The sequence below is a fragment of the Ursus maritimus genome, unplaced genomic scaffold (assembly GCF_017311325.1).
Source record: "Ursus maritimus isolate PB19 unplaced genomic scaffold, ASM1731132v1 scaffold_26, whole genome shotgun sequence".
NCBI lineage: Eukaryota > Metazoa > Chordata > Mammalia > Carnivora > Ursidae > Ursus > Ursus maritimus.
In genome coordinates, this window is record NW_024425119.1 from 23,276,254 (window position 1) to 23,296,769 (window position 20,516).

Genomic DNA, 20,516 nt, shown 5'->3' on the forward strand with positions numbered 1-20,516 from the left:
TGCTATGTTAGAGTATCTACCATAAACCTTATTCAGAGACTTGAAGTTGACAGAGATGTTGAAAGCTTTATATAACACACATGAGGGTCTCAACCTCAGCACTACTGACATTTGAGGCCAGCTAATTTGTTGTGGGAGCTGCCTTGTGCACTGCAGGAAGCTCAATAGCATCCCTGCCTCCAAAGATGCCACGAGCAGTCCCCTTTTTCAAGTTGTAACAACCAAAAATATCTCTAGATATTGCCAAGTGTCCCCTGGGAAGCAAAGTCACCCACCCCTCATTGGTAACTACTGGTACATAAGTATAAAACCAGAAAAATAACAACTTTCAACAGTATACAATGCTTTTCTCACATTGTTCAATACTGGTTTAATATTACAAATATTCTAGCTATTATACCTTATTCAGCAAGTAAAATAAATTCCATAATTAACATGAAAAAGTAAAAAGAGAAACTGACAAATCTTGAATAAATACTCCACAGCTCAGAGCAATAAAGATGAAACAAATCAAGCCAATCATGAATCCATCATCCTTACTGAGTAGGAAACTTTCATCGAAGAAGGGCATACTTACACTGAATTACAAGTGTCACATTAACAGAAGGATGCAAATGTCAATGAATTGGAGCCTGAAAAAAATATTTCTTTCTATATCTATTTTTACTAGCATATGCTATCTAGTAGATATACAATACATATTTGCTAATCGATCAAATGATCATTCTGATCTCCCTGTCTATAACTACTTGTATTTCTTTAAAACAAGGTTTTTCTCCTTCCGCCAAATTTTACCTTGGAAAACACACTTCAGAGAATGTGTTTTAATAACAAGTGATCTTTGAACTATAAAAGCATATATTATTTCTAGCCTGGTATTGTGCTTGGAGATTGCTTTGACTTTTTAATATTCTTTTACCACTAACAAAGTATTTTATTATCTCTGGAACTCTTTGGTGAACTTCACAAAAGACAAAGGTAAAATGTTTAAAAACAGAAGCTCATTATCACATGAACAGCCTCAAATATAAGCACGCTCTATCTATGCATCACACCTATTTAATTTTCTATCATATCTCTGCCATTTAGATGCCACTGGAGAAGAAGCGAGGTTCAACTTTTGGTATATCGATAAATCTGAATCACCCTCCAATATTAAATATCTTCCTAGCTTAAAGACTAATTTCTCATTTTTAAAGTTGTATATACAAGGGTAGAGTAGAAATCCCACTTAACTTGGTCTCAGAAAACTTCAAAGTCCAACATTTACTAGCTAAGTATTCTCAGGCAAGTTATAACTTCTCAGAGACCATTTTTATCTATAATACGAAAGACACAATGACCACCTTCCTTATCTATCTCCTAGTATAAATCTTTGTAAATTCTAAACCACTAGAAAATGGTATTCTTTAATTTTTTAAAAAATTTCTTTCCATTTGTTTTAGTGCAGGAAAACTGATGAGAATTCCAATGTGCAGTCTATGTGCGCCCTCATTTTCTCTCCGACCTACATTATTCACAAATCAAAACCTAATAGCAGTAGTGATATCCCCAAATCTCCTTAACTCTTTATAAAAACATCAAGTCAGCATTTTTGCTTAACTACTGTTTATTAAAATAAGCTACTAAATTATCTTGTCTTTCTTGTAGTTGAACTACACCAAGAATTTAATGTGTCAGTTCCCTGAGACTCACTGTAATTTGGAAGACAAGAGACGATCTCTGATAGCTTTTCCCAGATGGCTAAACTAGAGAGGGAATGTCAAAGTTTCAAAGTTCACAGGTAATCGATGCTTCCCCAGAGTCAAGTCTTCTGGTCTGGTGGAAATCATAATCAGAGTTAGGGGTTTGAATTTATAAACTGTTTCTACCTTCACTCAAAATAAAGTATTAACTTTTGGCTTTATTTTAGATCTATTATTGTGCTTTAGCAATTCTGACAGAAAGGCTTCCTAACATGTTTTATCACATTATCTCATATAGCACATAGGAAACAGAGTGTTAATGGAATCCCTCGGACTTCCAAAGAAGATGGAGAGCACTTCTGCTAAAATCACCTTCCAAAATTCCAGGAAAACTTCCGTGTTTAACCTGAATTCTATTAAAACTTCCTTTTACTTCTGATTTAAATGGAGTATGCCAAGTAACCTTGGTTTTAGAATTGGGTGAACTATTTAATCTGCCTCAAATAAGCCACAAAACCATCATACAGAGCTGAACTGACTTGCCAAGAGAAAATATAGAAGACTACTATACAGGTGGTCCACTTCAGTTAGACTCTTCCCCTTTACTCATGCCAAATAAAAGGTGGCTAAGTTTAAATTAAATCTCTGCAAATAAGTGTTATTTCTCTCTTTTTTTTCCCTGCAGTACCAAAAATACTTGACATTTCCTTATGAGGCTGTCTAATCAATCCTCAAAGTTCTAACTGCATAAACATCTTGCCAAAGCCACCAAAGCCCTCAGAATCTACCTCAATGCAGTCAAGGTGTTCTTGAAGACATCATACAGCACAGTCCCTTAACAGGGCATCGTAACCTGTTCTGGAGTCCACAGCGAGAGACTGAGAGAAAGTTCTGGGAAATTTTTCAGAGCTGATTAAAAAAATGGTATGATCTGCAGATGCAGAATAAACGCTAAGGGATTAGGATGGCTTAACCTGGGGTAACAAAGTCTAAGAAATAATCTAACAACGTAAGTCTATTTCAAAGACAGGTGATATATTTATTTCCATCTCCACTGATGTTACAGTTAACGTGAGTATTCGGATTATGTATAAAATACGTTCATAATTACATTCTGGAAGTGAGTTAACAAGGACAGTGATGTGCCATCGCCTCCTGTAGGACTTTAGGATTAAATAAAGCCTTATCTGCTTGAGATAATTTGAGTATAGTGCTGCCAGAAGGCAGTAGGAAATATTATGTGACCTCTCAAGGTCTCTTGCAGGCCTTTACCCTATTATTTTGCTGTTGGCCTTTGCTTTGGCAATTTTTCATGAAATTTAAAACGTTTAAAAATTATTCATTAATCAATTTGTAATAAAAGCAAGTATCTAATATTTCTTTGAGTAAATTAAAAGAGGGCTGGAAAGCAAAGGTAAGGATTGATAGTGGTAGCCTTATATACCACCTGATACAGATATGGATATAAATATACAAAGAATGAGATTTTAAAATGTATCAAGTAGCTGTAGGTTCTCTCCTACTTCATTGTGAAAACAGGAAAATGCTACTAATTAAGTGGTTTTTAAAAAAAAACCAACCACCAAATGACTACATTTTACTAGTACAATTCAACTATAACCCTGTACGTGACATTAAAATAGCAAAAAAAACCCTCCATAAAAATAGATAAATTTTTTTTTAAATAACTGTTAGGTAATATGTAAATTCACATTTTCACCCTCTCACAAAACTCTGAAATATACTTACAATAAAAGAACACATATACTAACATAGAATGAGCGTTATACATTTTAATATTCTCTAGTGAGAAAAAGGGCTCTCCGTATCTCTGGTTGCGTATGTAACTTCACAATAAAGCCATGGAACCTAAGTACATTTCAGAAAACTTGGTAAGATCATTTTCAGTATAACTGCCTTATAATGAGTAGTCACAAAAAATGATCAGAGAAATCTTTTTGTACCCAAAGAAAGGGCCTGCACAAATCAATATGCATAATATTAAAATAAAATTTACCTCTATTGTAGGATCATATTCATCCACAAAGTGATTCTGAATTAGCTGTATCGTCAAGGCACTCTTGCCTACGCCACCAGCTCCAACTACCACAAGTTTATATTCAGTCATTTTCAGCAGGCCTTATAATAAAAATAATGAAAATGTGACTAAATTAGAATCTGTGGTTAATATAAATTAGAACATGAGGTTAATATAACCCACTCTATCAACACCTTTTAACACAAATTCACCTTTACATAAAAAATTATTTCAAAATGCTTCACGAAATTCAGAGATGAAAACTTCAGTTGACTACAGATGAGTATTGTAATGAATTACACTTCGTTTACAAACTTCCCCACCAACATTTGAGAAAAATGCATTCAGAGTACAAAGTTCTTTTATCTTATATTCAGGTTGTTCTATCTAAACAGCCAGTCTGCTGTTCTGTAGCAGTTAATGGCTCTCAAAGGAACATGCCATGACTTCACTCAGTACAAGTGCCTATACCCTGTGGACACACCCACACAAAACTTGTTGACAGCTACCTCTACAGTATTCCTCGCTGATTCTGGCCCCTAAGAGTTACAAGTGGCTATGCTGAGTGCCTTTGTCAGAGCCAACAGCCATAGAAAACTTTTTAAAACCATCATCACAGTAGTTCTCCTGGAGTTAACAAGAGTCAGATGGGGGGGGGGGGAGTGACGGGAAGACTGACAAATACAGCTGGACTGTGTAGTGGGGAAATAAAAATTGAGACACCAAAGCAGATTCGGTAACATTTCAATCTGTAAAATATCTGCTGGGGAAAATAATGGTGTACAAAAACTAAGAGAATTTTAAGAATTTTGAACTATTCAGTATGGATGATTTCATCATCTGTCACAATATATAATCTCATGTTAGTGCTGAAAAAAGCACTTTGCACCAGAAAAATATAAGTATATAAAATTTAAAGATAAGCACTGCTTTTAATGAGAGGAATTTTAAAAGCCACAAGTGAAAACTTCTCAGTGACTTTTACTCTCTGCTTCTTGTACATAGTCTCTCAACAGTTGCAATAAATATTGGCAACTTGTAAGGTTGACAGCTCAAGACAGAAAGTATTTCTTAATCAGCTGTTTTTTTGAAATAAAGTGAATTTATTTAATTTTACCTTCTTTCCCCCAATAACTGCATTATTAAAAGTAAGGAATGAACTGCAGAAAGAATGGCAGTAGATGCACAATAATTACAGGGTAAGTTATTCTAAATTAATGAATGTGCAAATATAAACACTATAGTGCATGCAGTATCCTATTAACTGAAGACCAGGAATTATCCAAATAGGCCCCCCCAAAGAAAGGTAATATGGTTTTCCAAATGATAACATACTAACCATTACTTCCTTGCACCATTCCTGAGTCTTCTAACAAAGAACAGTCAGGCTGGACAACTACTGTATCAAAGACTATTATATTACAGCCCCCTGGCCTATTCTGCGCCACCTAGCCTTATTTGCTAGGCGACCTTGGAAGCCTCTACGAGCATGTATCTCCCACTTTTTATTCCAAATACAGGCCATAGGAAATGGGGAACAATGAGGAGAATCACACCAAAATGTACTCTAGCTCCCTGCTAAAATGTACCCCAGCGCCCAAAACAGTCTGGAGAGCCCAGAACAGTAGTTATCAAACTGTGGTCCAGGAATCCAGGGGGTGCAGGACCCCCTAAAACTTTTTGGGGGTCCAAGAGGTCAAAATCAATAATACTAATAATACCATTACTACTACAATGTTATTTACCCTTTCCACTCTTACTCGTTAACAAATAGTTTTTTCTAGAAGTGATCACAATAGAGTGAGCGCAGAAGCAGATATGCAGATGTCTTCTATTAAGCAATATAGTTAAAGAGATTAGCAAAAATGTGAAACAATGCCACTATTTCACTAATTTTTTTATTCTGAAAAAGTTTTCATAAAAATGCTATTATGTTACCAAGTAATAGGCTTATCATTTCTATTTTTAAATGAATTAATCAATTTTTTAAATTCTCAGTTTTAATTTGTATTACGGTACATACTGACATACCCCATATTGGGATCTTCAATAATTTTCAAGAGTATAAGGTGTCCTTGCAACTAAAAAGTTTGCTAGCCTTGGAGATACTGTGGACAGATACCAGATTAGAGCTTAACTGTGTGAGTTCTGAGAGAGACACACCTTCTAGTCTACCTGTTTATGCAGCTGTTGTTTCTAGAAAAAAAAAAAATCCCTGAATTGGATTTTAAAAACCAAGTAATAGTTAAATCCACTGGAGAGAACCAGGTTCCCAAGGAGTCTTACTGAAGATCATAGGCCAGAAAGAGCCCCCCTCACCCAAAGCTAAAAGAGCTACGGAGGGGTGAAGTGGGACTAGAACCCAACATTTTGCTAAGGGAAAAAGAAAACCACTTTTGTCATAAAAGTGAATTATCCTCTCCTCTATGGTCTTTTAAAATCAAGTATGGCTGTGGATGGCTACAGTCTCAGAGTAAACGGTATTGATATCAACCATGTTTGATGTCTATAGTCTCACGGTCGAGTCAGCATTTTGGACCTTAGTCACCTAAGAGTGACATCACTCATACGGTTGATTCTGAGATGATGATAAGGAACAGAATTTTTCCCTTTGTAATTTCTTTTTCAATGATTTTTCCATTACAAACATAGCATGTATATTGTATAAAAATTAGAAACTACCTTTCTGTTTTAACCCTTGTTTTGGTAAATGTCAAGATTTAAGAAGGCTAGCTTAGGACTTCAGCTATAGCATGCACATGCCTAAGAGTATTTCAGGCAGTTGTCTGGAAGATGGTTACAATTAACTCCTCTTGCAGGTCAGTTTGGAAAAAAAAAATAATAATGTATGAGTGCTATTTAGGAGTACTGTAATATCTCTTGGGATGGGGGTCAGATTTGTAAGGATAAAGGTAATACACAAGAGATAGGGCAAAGGACAAGAACAAGCAAATTAAACTTTAAGTATGATTTTAGCTATTGCTGTCTACACTCAACTAGCAAGGAAAAAAACCCTGCTTCTGCTCTGCGGGTTTTCTGTGTGTGTTTTAACTTGACAAAGCAAAACAGACCTTTCGGGATTAACTTTTTCCTTTTCACTAAGTCACAGGCTTTACGTTGTAGGGTGTTGGCCACCTGTTCTTCCACCACCATCTCTACCTCCACCTCCTCCTTTGTGGCCACAGCAATGTCACAGCCCATACATGGGGGAGGGGAGCAGTCAGGAACTCGGCTGCAGATGCATTTTTTCCAAACACAATAACCACAAACAGTGGTCTCTAAGCACTTTCCTAGGCTCTTCCAAAACGTGACCTCTCCTATTACTCATATACCCCCCTACACACTGAAAAGGACCACTATCCGTCCAGTCTGCGCTCAAGGGAGAAGTTTATACCATCCTCCTAGAGATGCTAGATGCAGCAGAGAAGGCAGTAACCGAGGCAGCCGAGGGTAGGGAAGGGAGGAAGAGGTGCGGGAGCGAAGGGAGAGAGAGAGAAAAAAGAGAGAGAGAGAGAGACAGAGAGAGAAGGACGACGAGGGGGAGGGGAGATTGGAGCGCATCGGGAGTAACCTCCACCGCACCCGGCCGCCCCGAGGGGCAGCCCGCCCAGCCCGCGAGTTTCTCCCCGGCCGCCTCCAGCCGAGGCTCTCGGGGAGGAGGAAGGAAGGGGTTCCCCGTCCAGGAAGCAGCACAAGCGGCGGCCGCCTCTAGCCTCACCCTCCTCAGCCCCGCACCGCCCATTCCTCATTCCCCGCGTCGCCGCGTCCCCGCGCCTCCCCCTGCAGACACCCCCCACCCCGTCCGCCCGCCCGCCGGGGCTCAGCGCCCGCGCCCCCTCCCCGCCCCTCCGGGGACCCCTAATTCATTCACTCGCCGCCGGCCCCGCCCGGCGCCGGCGAAGAGGGTCGGGACCGGGGCAGGGGCCCAGGAGGGGTGGTCCGCTCCGTACCTCTCTCCCGCACCTGGGAGCCGCCAAGCCTCTGGCCCCCGCCGCCGCCTTCAGTGACTGCGCCGCGCTCGCTCCCAGTCTGAAATGGCGGGGGCCGGGAGTACTGGCCGGGCAGCCGCCACCGCCGCCGCCGCTGCCACCGCCGCCGCCGCTGTGCCTCCGCCGCCGCGGCCGCCGCCTAGGGAAATCGAGCTCCGAGCACACCGATGAGTTCGGGGCCGGGCGGCCGCAGAGGGCAGAGCTATCGATGCGCGCGGCGCTCGATTCCTCTCCAGACCGGCGTGCGGGGAGGGAGCGGCTGAGGGCGGTATGGGAAGAGGGAAGAGAGCGAGCTTGCGAGCGCTGCCGGGGAGAAGGAGGGGGCCGGGCCGGGCTGGCGGGGGAGGAGCGGGGGCCGGGCCGGCGGGGAAAGGGGGTGGCGGGCAGCGAAGGGTGGGGGAGCCGGGCCGGCAGAGCAGGGGGTCTGGGCGGCGCCTCTGCGGGGCGGGGAGGAGGGACGGCCGGACCCACGCGGCGGCGCGCCTCCGGACTCTCGCCGCAGAGCCCAGCCCGCAGCCGCAGACTCGCACCCGGGCCGGCGGGCGGTGGGCTACACGCTCGCCGGGGACTCCGTCAGCGACCCTGCCGCACCTCTTTCGGTTTCTCTGCGAGAAGCCGCGGGAAATCCGCCGCCCCTCGGGGTCAGCTACACTCGTGCACCTTCATTTACTGTCATTTACTGCAAGTAAATAAACATGCAGTCACCAAATGTGGGAGGCGACTTCGGTGACTTAGGGAGACATCAGGCAGACAGTTCCCCACCCAGGGGCTTTCTGACCATGGCTTGGTGATTACCAGCCTCAGCGTTCTGGGGGCTGGGAATCTAGCCCCAAGCCCCAAACAGACGTGACATAGGCTTTCATCATTAATCTTAACGGGGAGGAGGTCTGTTTTTTGTTGTTGTTGTTGTTGTTGTTGTTATGAGTGTTTTGAAGTCATCACAGGTAGTTCGAAATAGCGACCTCAAATGTACCTATTGCCCATGAGGGCACAACAGAAGACAAACTGTGTTTAAGTAGAAGTGCCCTTGATAGTTTAGACCTGAGGAGAATCACTCAAACATTAATTAGAAGACTGAGATTAATCAGTTAACGTTCAGGGAGTTACCACGTTTAACAACAGAACAATTAAAACTGCTAGCATAACCCCGAGTCTGATAAACTACCTAGAGAGGTAAATTGCTTGGGTGAGTTTTAAAAATTGAGGCCTGGCAGACCAGTGTCTGCATCTAATAGGACCACCCATCTGAGTCTCTACTTCCAGTTCTGTCTCTCTAGTCCACATCTCATAAAGCACAATAAAAAAATGATTTTAAATCCCAACTATTACATCACTTAACATAGGCCTTAAACCAACTGTCACCCTTTTCTTCCTACCCCTTACGTGGACTGTCACCTGCAAGGCTTACTCTGGTCTTTCTCTCCCAGCACCTGGTACCAGGTGTAAGAGATAGAAGAGAGGAAGTGGAAGACAGGGAAGGGGAAAGAATGTGCCTATTCTGGGTCAAGTAGTTGCTAAATGTTTTGCACATATCATCTTACTTGATCATCACAACAACCTCATGAGGATGAATACTTTTCACTATTTTACAGATGAGGAAACAAATTTAGAGAGGTTAAAAATTGGGCCCAAGTTCACCCAGCTGAAATGAAGTATCCATGTTAGATCATGTTCACTCCTCGGCTCCCAGCTCTAGAGGCTCATCCTGCCTGTGGCTCCCATCTCATTGAACAGAAAAGCAACAATCTCCAAGTCCTACGGCTTTAGAATATGTGACAGCCCTCACCTCTTTCCTCTCTGCACTCTATCCTATTTATTACCCCTTTCCTCACTTACACACACACACACACACACACACACACACACACACACACTGGGTCCTGGCTGTTCCTTGAAAATGCCGGGTGGGCTTCTTGTGGGGGAATTTGCACTTGCTGCCTCTAACAGAACACATGTCCACTACATATCCACAAATCTTCCTGACACTTACAAATCTTATAGGAGACCTATAAACATCTCCTTCCAATGAGTTATTCCCAAAAGATCACCTTTGATATTGCGTCTCTCCCTCCCCCTCAATCCTCTCTCCTTCCTGATTTATTTTTTCCAAAACACCATTTTCTAATATGCTATATAACTTATTTATTGTGCTTTCTTGTCTTTCTCCCACCAGAATATTAAGCTCCAGGAGGGCACGGATTTTTGTCTATTACTTACTGCTATATTTCCAGTGTCTACAACACAATAGGCACTTAATAAATATTTATGGAATGTTGAATGTATGAAGTTATGTACCCTCTCTCTGAACTCTGTGACTCTAAATCCTTACTTAGAGTGCCTTAAACTCTCTGTAATCTGTTTTCACTTTCTTTCAAAAATCTGCCTTTAAACTCACCCAGGTCACCTTCTGATAAACCACACCCTGTGGAGTCAAGGAAAGTGTCTGTGCATAATGGACACAATGAGTTTTTGTTAAATGAATGAATCTGCACTTACTTGGATGTTGCTTTGTAGTCACTCTTAAATATAAAGTACAAATTTATTTTGTCCAACTTCAAATACATGATAAGCTCTTGTTTTCCTTGACAGCTGCTAATACAATGTTCTCCCTGTAGTTGGTGCTCCATAAATCTTACAGGGACTATAATAAAGAGGAGGGGAGAGCTTTATATAGCACTTTTATGCTGACTGTGAAAATTCTGGCATTAGAGGACAGAGCAAACCTGCATCCCTCTCTCTGTTCTGTGCACCCTGTCCTCCAGCTTTACCTCACATACCTTCCCTCTTTCCTTTTCACTCCTACAGCAATGTATGCATATGCCATGAGAAACTTTTCCACCCTTCAGTCCTGAGTGCTTTCTCAGAAGCCAGCATTCTCTTTCGTTCCTTGACACAGGGCTCACAGCAGTGGGCCTCAAAGGGAAGCACCTTGCACTTAGGAAAGCACTCATGAAAATGCAAGTTTCTAGGCCCTTCACCCAGAGATTCCATTTAGTTGGGGTAAGGGGATCTACAAATCTTCATTTTTTAACAAATCAGGTGATCCTAAACTGGTCTGTACACTGAGAAACTCTGATCTTGACACTCACATGGCTCTTGGCAGCTACACTGTCTACTGTCTTCTGGGGTTTTCTTCCTTAAGCTTGGTGCCTGCGTTGAATAGTGTACATAGCTCTCCTTTTCTCTGCTCCCCCCCAAGGTCAAGCACACAGACCTCTACTGTGATCACGATGGGAAAAGAGAGAGGGAATAGCAAAAAGTATAAACTTGGGGATTCGAGGCTTGCTCTAGGATGTAACTGAGGTTTTTACCCTCTACCGTGGGAAGGCAGCCACATACGCACGTGCCCTTGTGAACATCCTTTTGATGGTGCTTTATGAAGATCGTACTGACCTACACTTCACAAGATACCCTCTTCTGCAGATATAACGAAAGCCCAAACAACAGAAATCCCTTTGTGCTAGCTGGGCTCTTATGAGATATAAAGTGCCAGGACATGTTCAGAACACTACGAACACTGAGGGTTTATTTTAAGGAAATGAGGAAACTTTAGAAAAACATACCAATCAGCCAGAACTACTGTTGATTCCAGAAATCAACTGCAGTTCTTATGATCCCGCAACAGGCTCTGGTGCCTTGCTCTTTCCCTCATTGACAGGCATCTATTGCCCAGGCTCTGGGAATTTTGCCATTCTCCTGAATCAGCCTCTCGGCTTCTTTCTCATGTACAGTCCCGACTTCTACTGCCATCTCTGCTTCTAGTGACTGCTCTCCGTGACTTACATTTAAAACATCCCAAGCGAGAGGATCTATAGGTATCTGTCATTCACTATTCAATAAGAAGGGCTTTTATGGGACACAATTTTCCTGATGGGCCACCTGATTGGTAGTTTGTCTTCTTTATGCCTGGCTTAGAGGCGATTGCCTTCACTTGGGGGCCAATCCTGAGTCCAGACAGTTGTGGCCAGAGTAGCAGGACACAGAGTAGAAAAAATTAACCAGAAGGAGCTAACTGTGGGTGCTTTCATGGACTCCCCACTTTTCTCTAGTGGGAAGTTTGTATCACTAATAGGTGCTATTTAATTTGCTTTCTCAGTATATAATCTCCTCTGGCCACTTACTTCATTAGACTTTCTATTCCCTTTCGCACATCTGTTTTCCCCATTACGTTAATTCCTCAAAGTCTCTGCCTCCTTTAACTCTATATCCCATAGCTCTTAGCACGTAGTAGTACCTCTATGAATATCTGCTGAAGTGAATAAATTTATAACAAAACTTCAGCCCTGTTTCTACATAGTCGCTTCATTCTCATCTAGCCAAATTCCTAGGCCATTTCTAAGTGAATGTCCTGTCATCATCTGGGATGCCTGTCCAAAACTAAATCCTTCACCTTATTCCCCCAAACCAATTCCCCTTCCCAAATCTCCATCTTACCTGAGTGCCATCATGGCCCTTCAAAACACTTCGAGTTGAAGACTTAAATCAATTTTTAACGCACTCCACATTCAAGTTGGTTCAGTTCCTTTGAACCATACTTCCTAAGTATTTTCTCATATCTGTCTCTTCCGCATTCCTTCCTTTATGCCTATATTGATAGAACAACATCCTCACGATTTCCCTACCTCTTGGCTTTCTTCTTCTCAATTCAGGCCATATGCTGTTGCCAAATTAATCTTCCTTACACATGTCTTTCATCATCATCAAACATTTACTCTGCACCCATTCCATACAGGTTGCAGTCACACAGATTATAGAGTTTTAAAGTGCAAAGAGTTACAAGCTAAGTACCTAACGAGTACCTAAAGATGATGATAACTACCTTCAAAATTAGAGGGAGAAATGATCATTGGTCCCAGCAAAGCCTTCACTGCAACCAGATCTTGCTTACAAATCTTTAATAACGCTTTATATCGAGCTGAATCAGGTCCAAATCCTTGCTGCCCAGCTTTTGATCACATGCATGGCTTGGCACCATCCTGCCCTACCTCTTTGTCATCCCCCTTCCCAGAGCAGATGCTCTCCTCTCAAGCACACCCCTACTCCACGCCACAAAACCAGGATGTTGTTTTTGCTTATTTTTTCACCTAGCATCTTTTCACCTCTCTCTTTACTAAAATGCTCTCTCTTTCAAGATCCTTTATGAAAGTTTTGTCAATTATGCCATTCTCTTTTTGATCTCTCTATTATTTCATTTGTGTTAACCGTGTCTCCCCAAGTAAATTCTGACATTCCAGAGGCAAAACCCCTGTCTAAGGTGTGTGAACCCCACCCTCCATGCAAGCCTAGTTCACTGCAATTACTCAATAACTGCATGAATAAATATAATGTGCTTATCAGCAAGATAAACATAATGAAAGAATGTTCGAGGATGGTCAGAATGGCAGCTAAATGCAGAAAAGATTGGAAGGAAAAAGAACTCAGGTAAGGCGTTTGGTGTTTGGTGGAAGAGGACCCAGCGACAGTGAGAGCGGTGCACTGGCTGAATTTACTAGTCCTGTGAGCTAGAACAAGTTCGTTAATCTCCTTGAGCTTCTTGCTTAAGAACAGAACAGCAACGTAACAAGTACCATTTGTTAAACTCCTCCTATAAACCAGACAAGTGCCATGCGTAATTTTAAACAAAGAACACACGGATCCCACATCTGTCCGCTTGTCCCCTTCTTCACTGCTACCACTGCAGTCCAAACCACCATCCATCGTCCCTGTCCCAGGGGGACAGTCATCTCTAACGGGTCTCCTTGCGTCTACTCTTGCTCCTCTGCAATCCATTTCCCATGAAGCAGCCAGACTGATTCTTTTCAAAATGCAAGCTGAATCACATGACTAGATCAAACTCTTCAAAGGCTTTTCCTTGAAAATTCAAACTTCTTCAAGCTATTTCATGTGGCTTCTGACCTCACCACCGAGGACCCTTCTCTTTTCTGGGCTCCCAGTACACTAGCCACCTTTTTCCTCCAGCCTCTTTGGGGCCCTATACTTGCATGCTCCTGCCAGCAAGCCTCTTCCCGCCTTTCAGGTGTCAGCTTAAAACCTCCACTTCACTGAGAGATTCCCCAACCCCCAGTCTACATCATCGCTCCGCACCCTGTTCCCTTGCTTCTACCCTTCAAATAATCACCCTTTAACACAACGGCCTGTTTCATTCTTTTACTTAGGGCTCACCGCTCACCGTACGTGAAATTATCTTGGTTGTTTATTTGATTGCTTGTCTCTTCCTCCGCTGAAATATAAATTTTATGAGCCAGGGAGAGTTGAGCACATAGTAGTTACTTAATAAAGATTTGCTGATAAGCTGCTCTAGAAAAAATAATAGGACAAATAATAGGACACGCGAGGTCTTTGCAAATCAATTTAAGTTTCTTGCTTTTGTTTCTATCTATTTAATGCGATAGTAACTTTATTTAATGCTTGTTTTGTTTTTAAGAATATTTAAAGTCAGAGGTCCGCTGGGTGATTCAGTTGGTTAAGTGTCTGACTCTTGATTTCGGCTCAGGTCATGATCTCAGGGTCGTGAGACCGAGCCCTGCCTCAGGTTACATGCGTGATGCAGAGTCTGCTTGAGATTCTTTCTCTCTCTCTCTCACCGTCTGCCCCTTCTCCCAGCTCATGTGTGCCCATGCTTTCTCTCTCTCTCTCTCTCTCAGTAAGTAGGGAAATAAAGAAAGAAAGAGGGAAGGAAAGGAAGAAAGAAAGATCAAAAGTCAGATTATTTTTTAATTGCTTTCTTCTAGTTCTCCAAGGTGGTGCTCCAAGGTGGTGCTCATTGGACTACTATTTTTTTAAGGATTTTATTTCTTTATTTGAGAGAGAGAGGGAGAGATTGAGAGAACGAGTGGGGGAGGGGCAGAGGGAGAAGCAGGCTCCCTGCAGAGTAGGGAGCCTGACATGGGACTTGATCCCAGGACCCTGGAATCACTGACTGAGCCACTCAGGTGCCCCTCATTGGACTACTATTAATTACAAGCCTGATTTTCCTAGTTTCTGTCTTTTCTCCTTAATCACAATTATTAGATATATTGTAACATCAATTCTGGACCCTAGGGGCATTAACCTTTTGGGACCAGGCTTCTAATTTAGTATCCATATGTCCTCAGCTAAAAGAAGCAAGTCACATTTTTTTTTGCTCAATTCTTCTTGTTTCGGTAGAAGATTATTTACCTTGTCAAACGTCCAGTGAAAGCTAAGATATAGGAGTTTGTGAATGTACCAAAAAGATAAGAGGACCAGTCATTCAGATGCTGAAAACTCAAAAAAACTTCTTGGTTTTCACTGAAAGGGTGATTATTTTTAATATCAGGGGTCTGTGAATATGGAGAGGTTGTAAATGGAAATATAAATGATTTTTTCACTTTATTCTGAAATTTTTCATCAATAATTCTAATGCATGCATAAAATAAGTCCATCCTAATGTATTTACAAACCTCAACAACCCAAATATTCCTGTTTGTTTCAGTCCCTTGAGAAGCCCATGTTAGTTCATTTGACATGTTAGTAACCATTCATTCATTCATGTATTCATTCAGCAAGTATTTGTTGAGTACTTAATATGCCTGGTGCATTGATTCACAAAACAAAAAACTTTTGCTCTCTTGGAACTCACATTCTAAAACAGTGGTTCTAAAAAATAAATAAATAAAAATAAATAAAACAGTGGTTCTCGGACTTTGTGATTTCAGGATCCTTTCACACACTTAAAAATTATGGAGTTCCTTATTTATTCATTTTAAATAACAATAATAAACTCATTGCATGTTAACATAAAAAAGATTTTTATAAAAATAACCTAATCTTTAAAAGTAGCGAGAAGAATGGCATTATTTTAACATGTTTGCAAATCTCTGTAATGTCTGACTTAATACGAGAAGCTAGATTCTCATATCTGCTCCTGAATTCTACCTATTTAGAATGAAACAGCCTCTAGAAAATTCCACCGTACACACATAAGAGAAATGAAGATGAAAAAAGAAAATAATAGCTTGGTATTATTCTAAATATGTTTGACCTTGCAGACCTCCTAGAAAGGTCTTGGAACTTTCAGGGATGCCAGGACCACACTTTGAGAACTACTGTTCAAAAGAACTTTTGTTAAATTTGTTTTTGGTAGTAAAACAGGGCCAAATTTAATAAATACCAGTGCAATAATTAGCTGTTTTCCAAAATTACTGTTTTATGTCTCAGAACAGGCTCTTTGAGTCCCTGTTAGACAGTATGTATTGATACTAGTATTGGGGAGAAATTATCACTAAGATAATTTATAAAGGTAAAACAGATGCCCCAAATAATGTACTTCCTTGCAATAATTGAAAATTCTTTTTTTTAGGTCAGTTTTGTGTTCTTCAGGATCTTGAAGTACTTTACAGACATTACTTAATTGACTTTCCCACAATGCCAAGGAAATGTTTCCAATTACAGTTTTTGTGCATTTTGCAGATGGTTTAACTGACACGGTAGCAGGGCTTGTCCTGGCTTGAAGAAAAGCTGTGAGTAAACACAAAGAATTATCATCTATTTATTATGACCATAAACACACCACAAATCTTCCTTGACTTGTGATGGGCTTACATCCTAGTAAACGCACCATAAAGCGAAAGTATCGAAAGTCGAAAATGCATTGAAATACACCTAAGCTACCGAACGTCATAGCTTAGCCCAGCCCACCTTAAACATGCCCCGAACCCCTTACACTTGGGCAAATCTTCTAACACAAAGCCTGTATTATAAGAGAGTGTTGAATATCTCATGCAATTTGTTGAATCCTGTACTGAGGGTGAAAAACCGATGGTTGCACAGGTATAGAACGTGTCAGTGCACCGGCTGTTTACCCTCCTGGTCACATGGCTGACTGGGAGCTGTGGCTGCCGCTGCCCAGCACCACCGGAGAGGATCATACTGATTATCACACGCCTGGGAAAAGATCCAAACTCAGAATTCAAAGTATGGTTTCTACTGAATGCGTATGGCTTTCTCACCATTGTAAAGTAAAAAATTGTAAGTTGAATCATGGTAAATTGGGGACCATCTGTATATATTCTCCAGATTGTTTTAACTCCTCAGGCTCATCAGGAGAATGGATAATGTTATAATCCAAGTTTCTACTCTCAGTGTCTCAACATTACTTGATCTTTTTCTCTCTCTCTCTTCCTTCTTTCTTCCTTCCCCTTCCTTCTCTCTCTCCCTCCTTTCTTCCTTCCTTTTTTTTTTTTTACCAAAACAAAACAACCCAAAAAACCAAAACTATGAAACTTCTCAGACACTAAATCTTATCTCAGCTCCATAAAACACCTTGGCTCTCTAGAAGTCGTCATTAAGTGACTTCAAACTCATATCGTCTCCCATCCCCTGATGCTCAGGTCAGTCACAATTTAAACCTTTTCACTCCTTTGTTCAAAACCTCCAATGACTTCCCATCTCAATCAAACACAGAACTCTCAAAATGACCCATGAGAAGCCCCCCTAATTTCCTAATAGTATATCCTCCTCCTCTTTATGTGTGTGTACGCTCCAATAAAACTCTGTTTATAGACACTGACATTTTTTTCATGTAATTTACACATACCAGGAAATATTCTTTTGATTTTTTTAACCATTTAAAAGCGCAAAAGCCATTCTTAGCTCCTAGACTGTATAAAAACAGGTGGTGGGCCAGGCTGCAGGCTGTAGGTGGATGACTCTTATCCCAGAGGGCAGATTTCCAGCAAGTTCCTCAAGGCAGATTTCCAGCAAGTCCTACCAGTACAGCCCACAGCAACTTCTCTGCTTTTCAATGAGCCACACCTGCCCTCTCCCACAAGGCCCGGATCTCAGCCCCAGTAGTGGGGTTGAGGGGAAAGTAGAGTGTCCCTTCTTTCCGTGCTCTGTCTCAGCCTAGGGACAGTGCTGCTCTTTATCATCCGCTCTTCCTATTGTCTCTAAAGTTCTCGTCACTCTCTACTGGCTGTATGAATTTCTGTTGCTGCATCACATTACCACAGACTGAGCATCTTAAGATAATAAACATTTATGATCTCAGTTTCCATGGTCAAGAGTCTAGGCAGAGCATAACTGGGTCCTTCTCCCAGGGTCTCGGGACTGCAATGAAGATGTCAGCCGGCGCTGTGATCTCATCTGGAGCTGGGGTCCTCTTCCAAGCTCACCGGTTGTTGGCAGAATACAGTTCTTGTGGCTGTGGGAGGGAGGCCCTCCGCTAAGCGGCCAGGACCCTTTCCACAACAGGGCAGTTTGCTTCCAGGCTCACAGGAGAGCACATCTGCAACATCTGCTTCTGGTGGCACTCTTACCTTTAGGCACTCTTTTGTAATTTCCCTTTTAATTCAGTCAAGTGATTAGGGATCTTAATTACACCTGCTCCTCCCCCTCTTTTGATGCCACACCAGCCTCCTCTTGCTCCCCGGACAGACCGGCACACAGTCACCTCAGGGCTTCTGCAGGTAGTGTTCCTCCTACCTGGAAGGCTCCTCTCCTCACGTAACCACAGGATTCACTCTCTCACTCCCTGCAGCTCTTTGCTGAAATGCTTCTTTCTCCATGAGGTCCCTGACCACCTTATTTAAAATCGCAACTTCCACGCCAGAACTCTCTTTCCTTTATCTGCGTTGCTTTTCTCCACAGATCACCATCTGTCACACAATATGTTTGACTTATTTATTTGTTCACGGTCTGTCTTCCCTCCAACTAGAAACTAAGCTATACGTGAGCTAAGATTGGTATCTGTTCTATTCACTGGTGAATTCCCATCACCAGAACACATAGTACACACTCAAAAAATATTCATTGAATAAACAAATACAGAAATCCTAAAATGAACTTTGATATGTGTCAGAATGATAAGAATGTGGCCAACCCAAGAAGATATACTAAAATATAATTAATACGTACTTCCAAAAAACCATCCTGAAAACCAACTATTACATCGATAAAGAAGGACAAATGGATGCTCCACTCAATTGTTTTTTTCTGGTTTCAGAATGTGATACAGCTTGTATTTTTAAAAAGTTAATGGTAGGATGACCCAAAAGAGTTCTGTTAATAGATAAAATTGTGAGCAGAGGGCAAGTTCTCCTCATGATTACATATTTTATGTATTTCTTGTTTTTTCCTTATGGTTTAGGATACCCGTTAGCCTGAAATCAGTTTTATGAAAATGAATAAAACAAAACAAACCCTCAATAACCAATCTAGTTTTTTAAATGAAAATTTGTTGTTATTACATGTACTTGTATTGGGGCGCCTGTGTGGCTCAGTCAGCTAAGTGTCCACCGTCAGCTCAGGTCATGATCCCAGGGTCCTGGGATGGAGTCCCGCATCAGGCTCCCTGCTCAGCAGGGAGCCTGCTTCTCCCTCTGCCTTTCGATCCCCCGGCTTGTGCACTCTCCCTCTCTCTCTCTTGCAAAAAGAGATAAATGAATGTTTAAAAAAATAAATGAACTTGTATCTAAAATTAAAGAGTAAATTCTGTGCAATTGTATGTAATTGTTGAGAGAGTTTGAAAAATCTAAGTTCAGAAAACAAAGGTAAGAAGGAAAAAAGGAAAGGTCTTCGTCTAATTAAGACTGGGAATACACACGTGTGTGGACGGTGGGGAAGTACGTTGTGTGTGTGTGTGTGTGTGTGTGTGTGTGCGCGCGCGCGCGCACTTTACCGACACTGAGTAATACCTGATGGTGACAGGATCATCGAGGCTGCGGGCTCTCAACTAAGCAAGCTGTTGAGATGTATTTAGTGGCGAGGATATCCACAAATCATTTCTAACAAATGTTAAAGTCTTTCATACTTGAATTGACTTTAAAATTTTTAATTCATGCTCAGGTTTAACCCTAGCACATGCTTCCCAAAATGAAGCGAGTGTTCGTATGCTTTCTTGAGTAGGATCTGCACCTAGTTCCCATGGGAGTACATGATGACTGTGATTAGCTCCAATCATTTGTGCCTCAGATGGAAAAGATTGAGAATCCATTGGTCTGGTTCTTTTTCTAAGGAAAATCAGGAATCCTACAAAATAAAGCAAAAGAAGAAAGAAAAACTCTGATGCCATTATCAATAGACTCTTGGGCCATCTTTCTCAAATATTTCTAGAACAGAACGCTTGAAAACCATTCATCACAAGCTCACTTTCAGATAGTCAGAGGCAGGCTGCTGCAATGCGTGTAATGACACATGGTGAGATGTGAGTTTTAAAATCTTGACATGTACAATGTTACGCCCTGAGACATTAACCTATAAAACTCAACATCCTAAAGTAGATTGCTTTTGGTTTTCTCTCAAATCTACCAATTCTCAGAGCATCTGAGAAGAAGAAGAAAAAAAAGCATTACTTTGTAAAAAAAAAAAAAAATGAGACTGATTAGGTTTCAGTAACATCTCTACCCAAAATAGTAAACAATGTGTGGAATGGTTATTATTTTTCCTTATGTGTTGTTGAAGAAACAAGCTGTTACGGAATTTTGCATTTTGTATGCAATCCCATTGCTATAAATTAAAGAAAGATGTGTAGTATTGCTGTGGTACTGACTTACCATAAAGAGCTGTAATAAATAAATAATGGAGATGGGTATAAATGCAAGACACTAACACAAATACTGAACAGGAACACTGTAAAGTATATGTAGTTTTACACTGACCATAATGCACATTATCTCTCACCTGGAGTTCTGCACTGGGCTCCTAACTGCCCCCACTGACTCTTCAAATCCACTTCATACACTATTTTCAGATGAATCCTCTTGAAGCACAACACTGACATCCCACCACCACCACCCACCAACCCCGCCTCGACCTTGTTTAGAAATCATAAAGGCCTACAGTCTA

The 20,516-nt window shown here is 41.3% G+C and overlaps 1 protein-coding gene across 4 annotated transcripts in view; it reads right to left on the bottom strand.

Annotated features, from left to right (window-relative positions):
- The window catches only part of KRAS (KRAS proto-oncogene, GTPase), a 38,880-nt gene extending 31,031 nt beyond the window's left edge, over nucleotides 1-7,849 (bottom strand). For 2 of the 4 annotated variants that reach the window (XM_040642258.1, XM_040642260.1), the window contains exons 1-2: nucleotides 7,674-7,834; nucleotides 3,703-3,824 (exon numbers count right to left, since the gene is read on the bottom strand). In XM_040642258.1, coding sequence (XP_040498192.1) covers nucleotides 3,703-3,813 — 111 coding nt within the window. In that variant the 5' untranslated portion in view covers nucleotides 3,814-3,824; nucleotides 7,674-7,834. Of the gene's footprint in view, nucleotides 1-3,702; nucleotides 3,825-7,673 lie in introns of all 4 variants that reach the window. The other 2 variants (XM_040642259.1, XM_040642257.1) reach the window with 2 other exon arrangements.
- Between the last annotated feature and the right edge of the window lie 12,667 nt (nucleotides 7,850-20,516).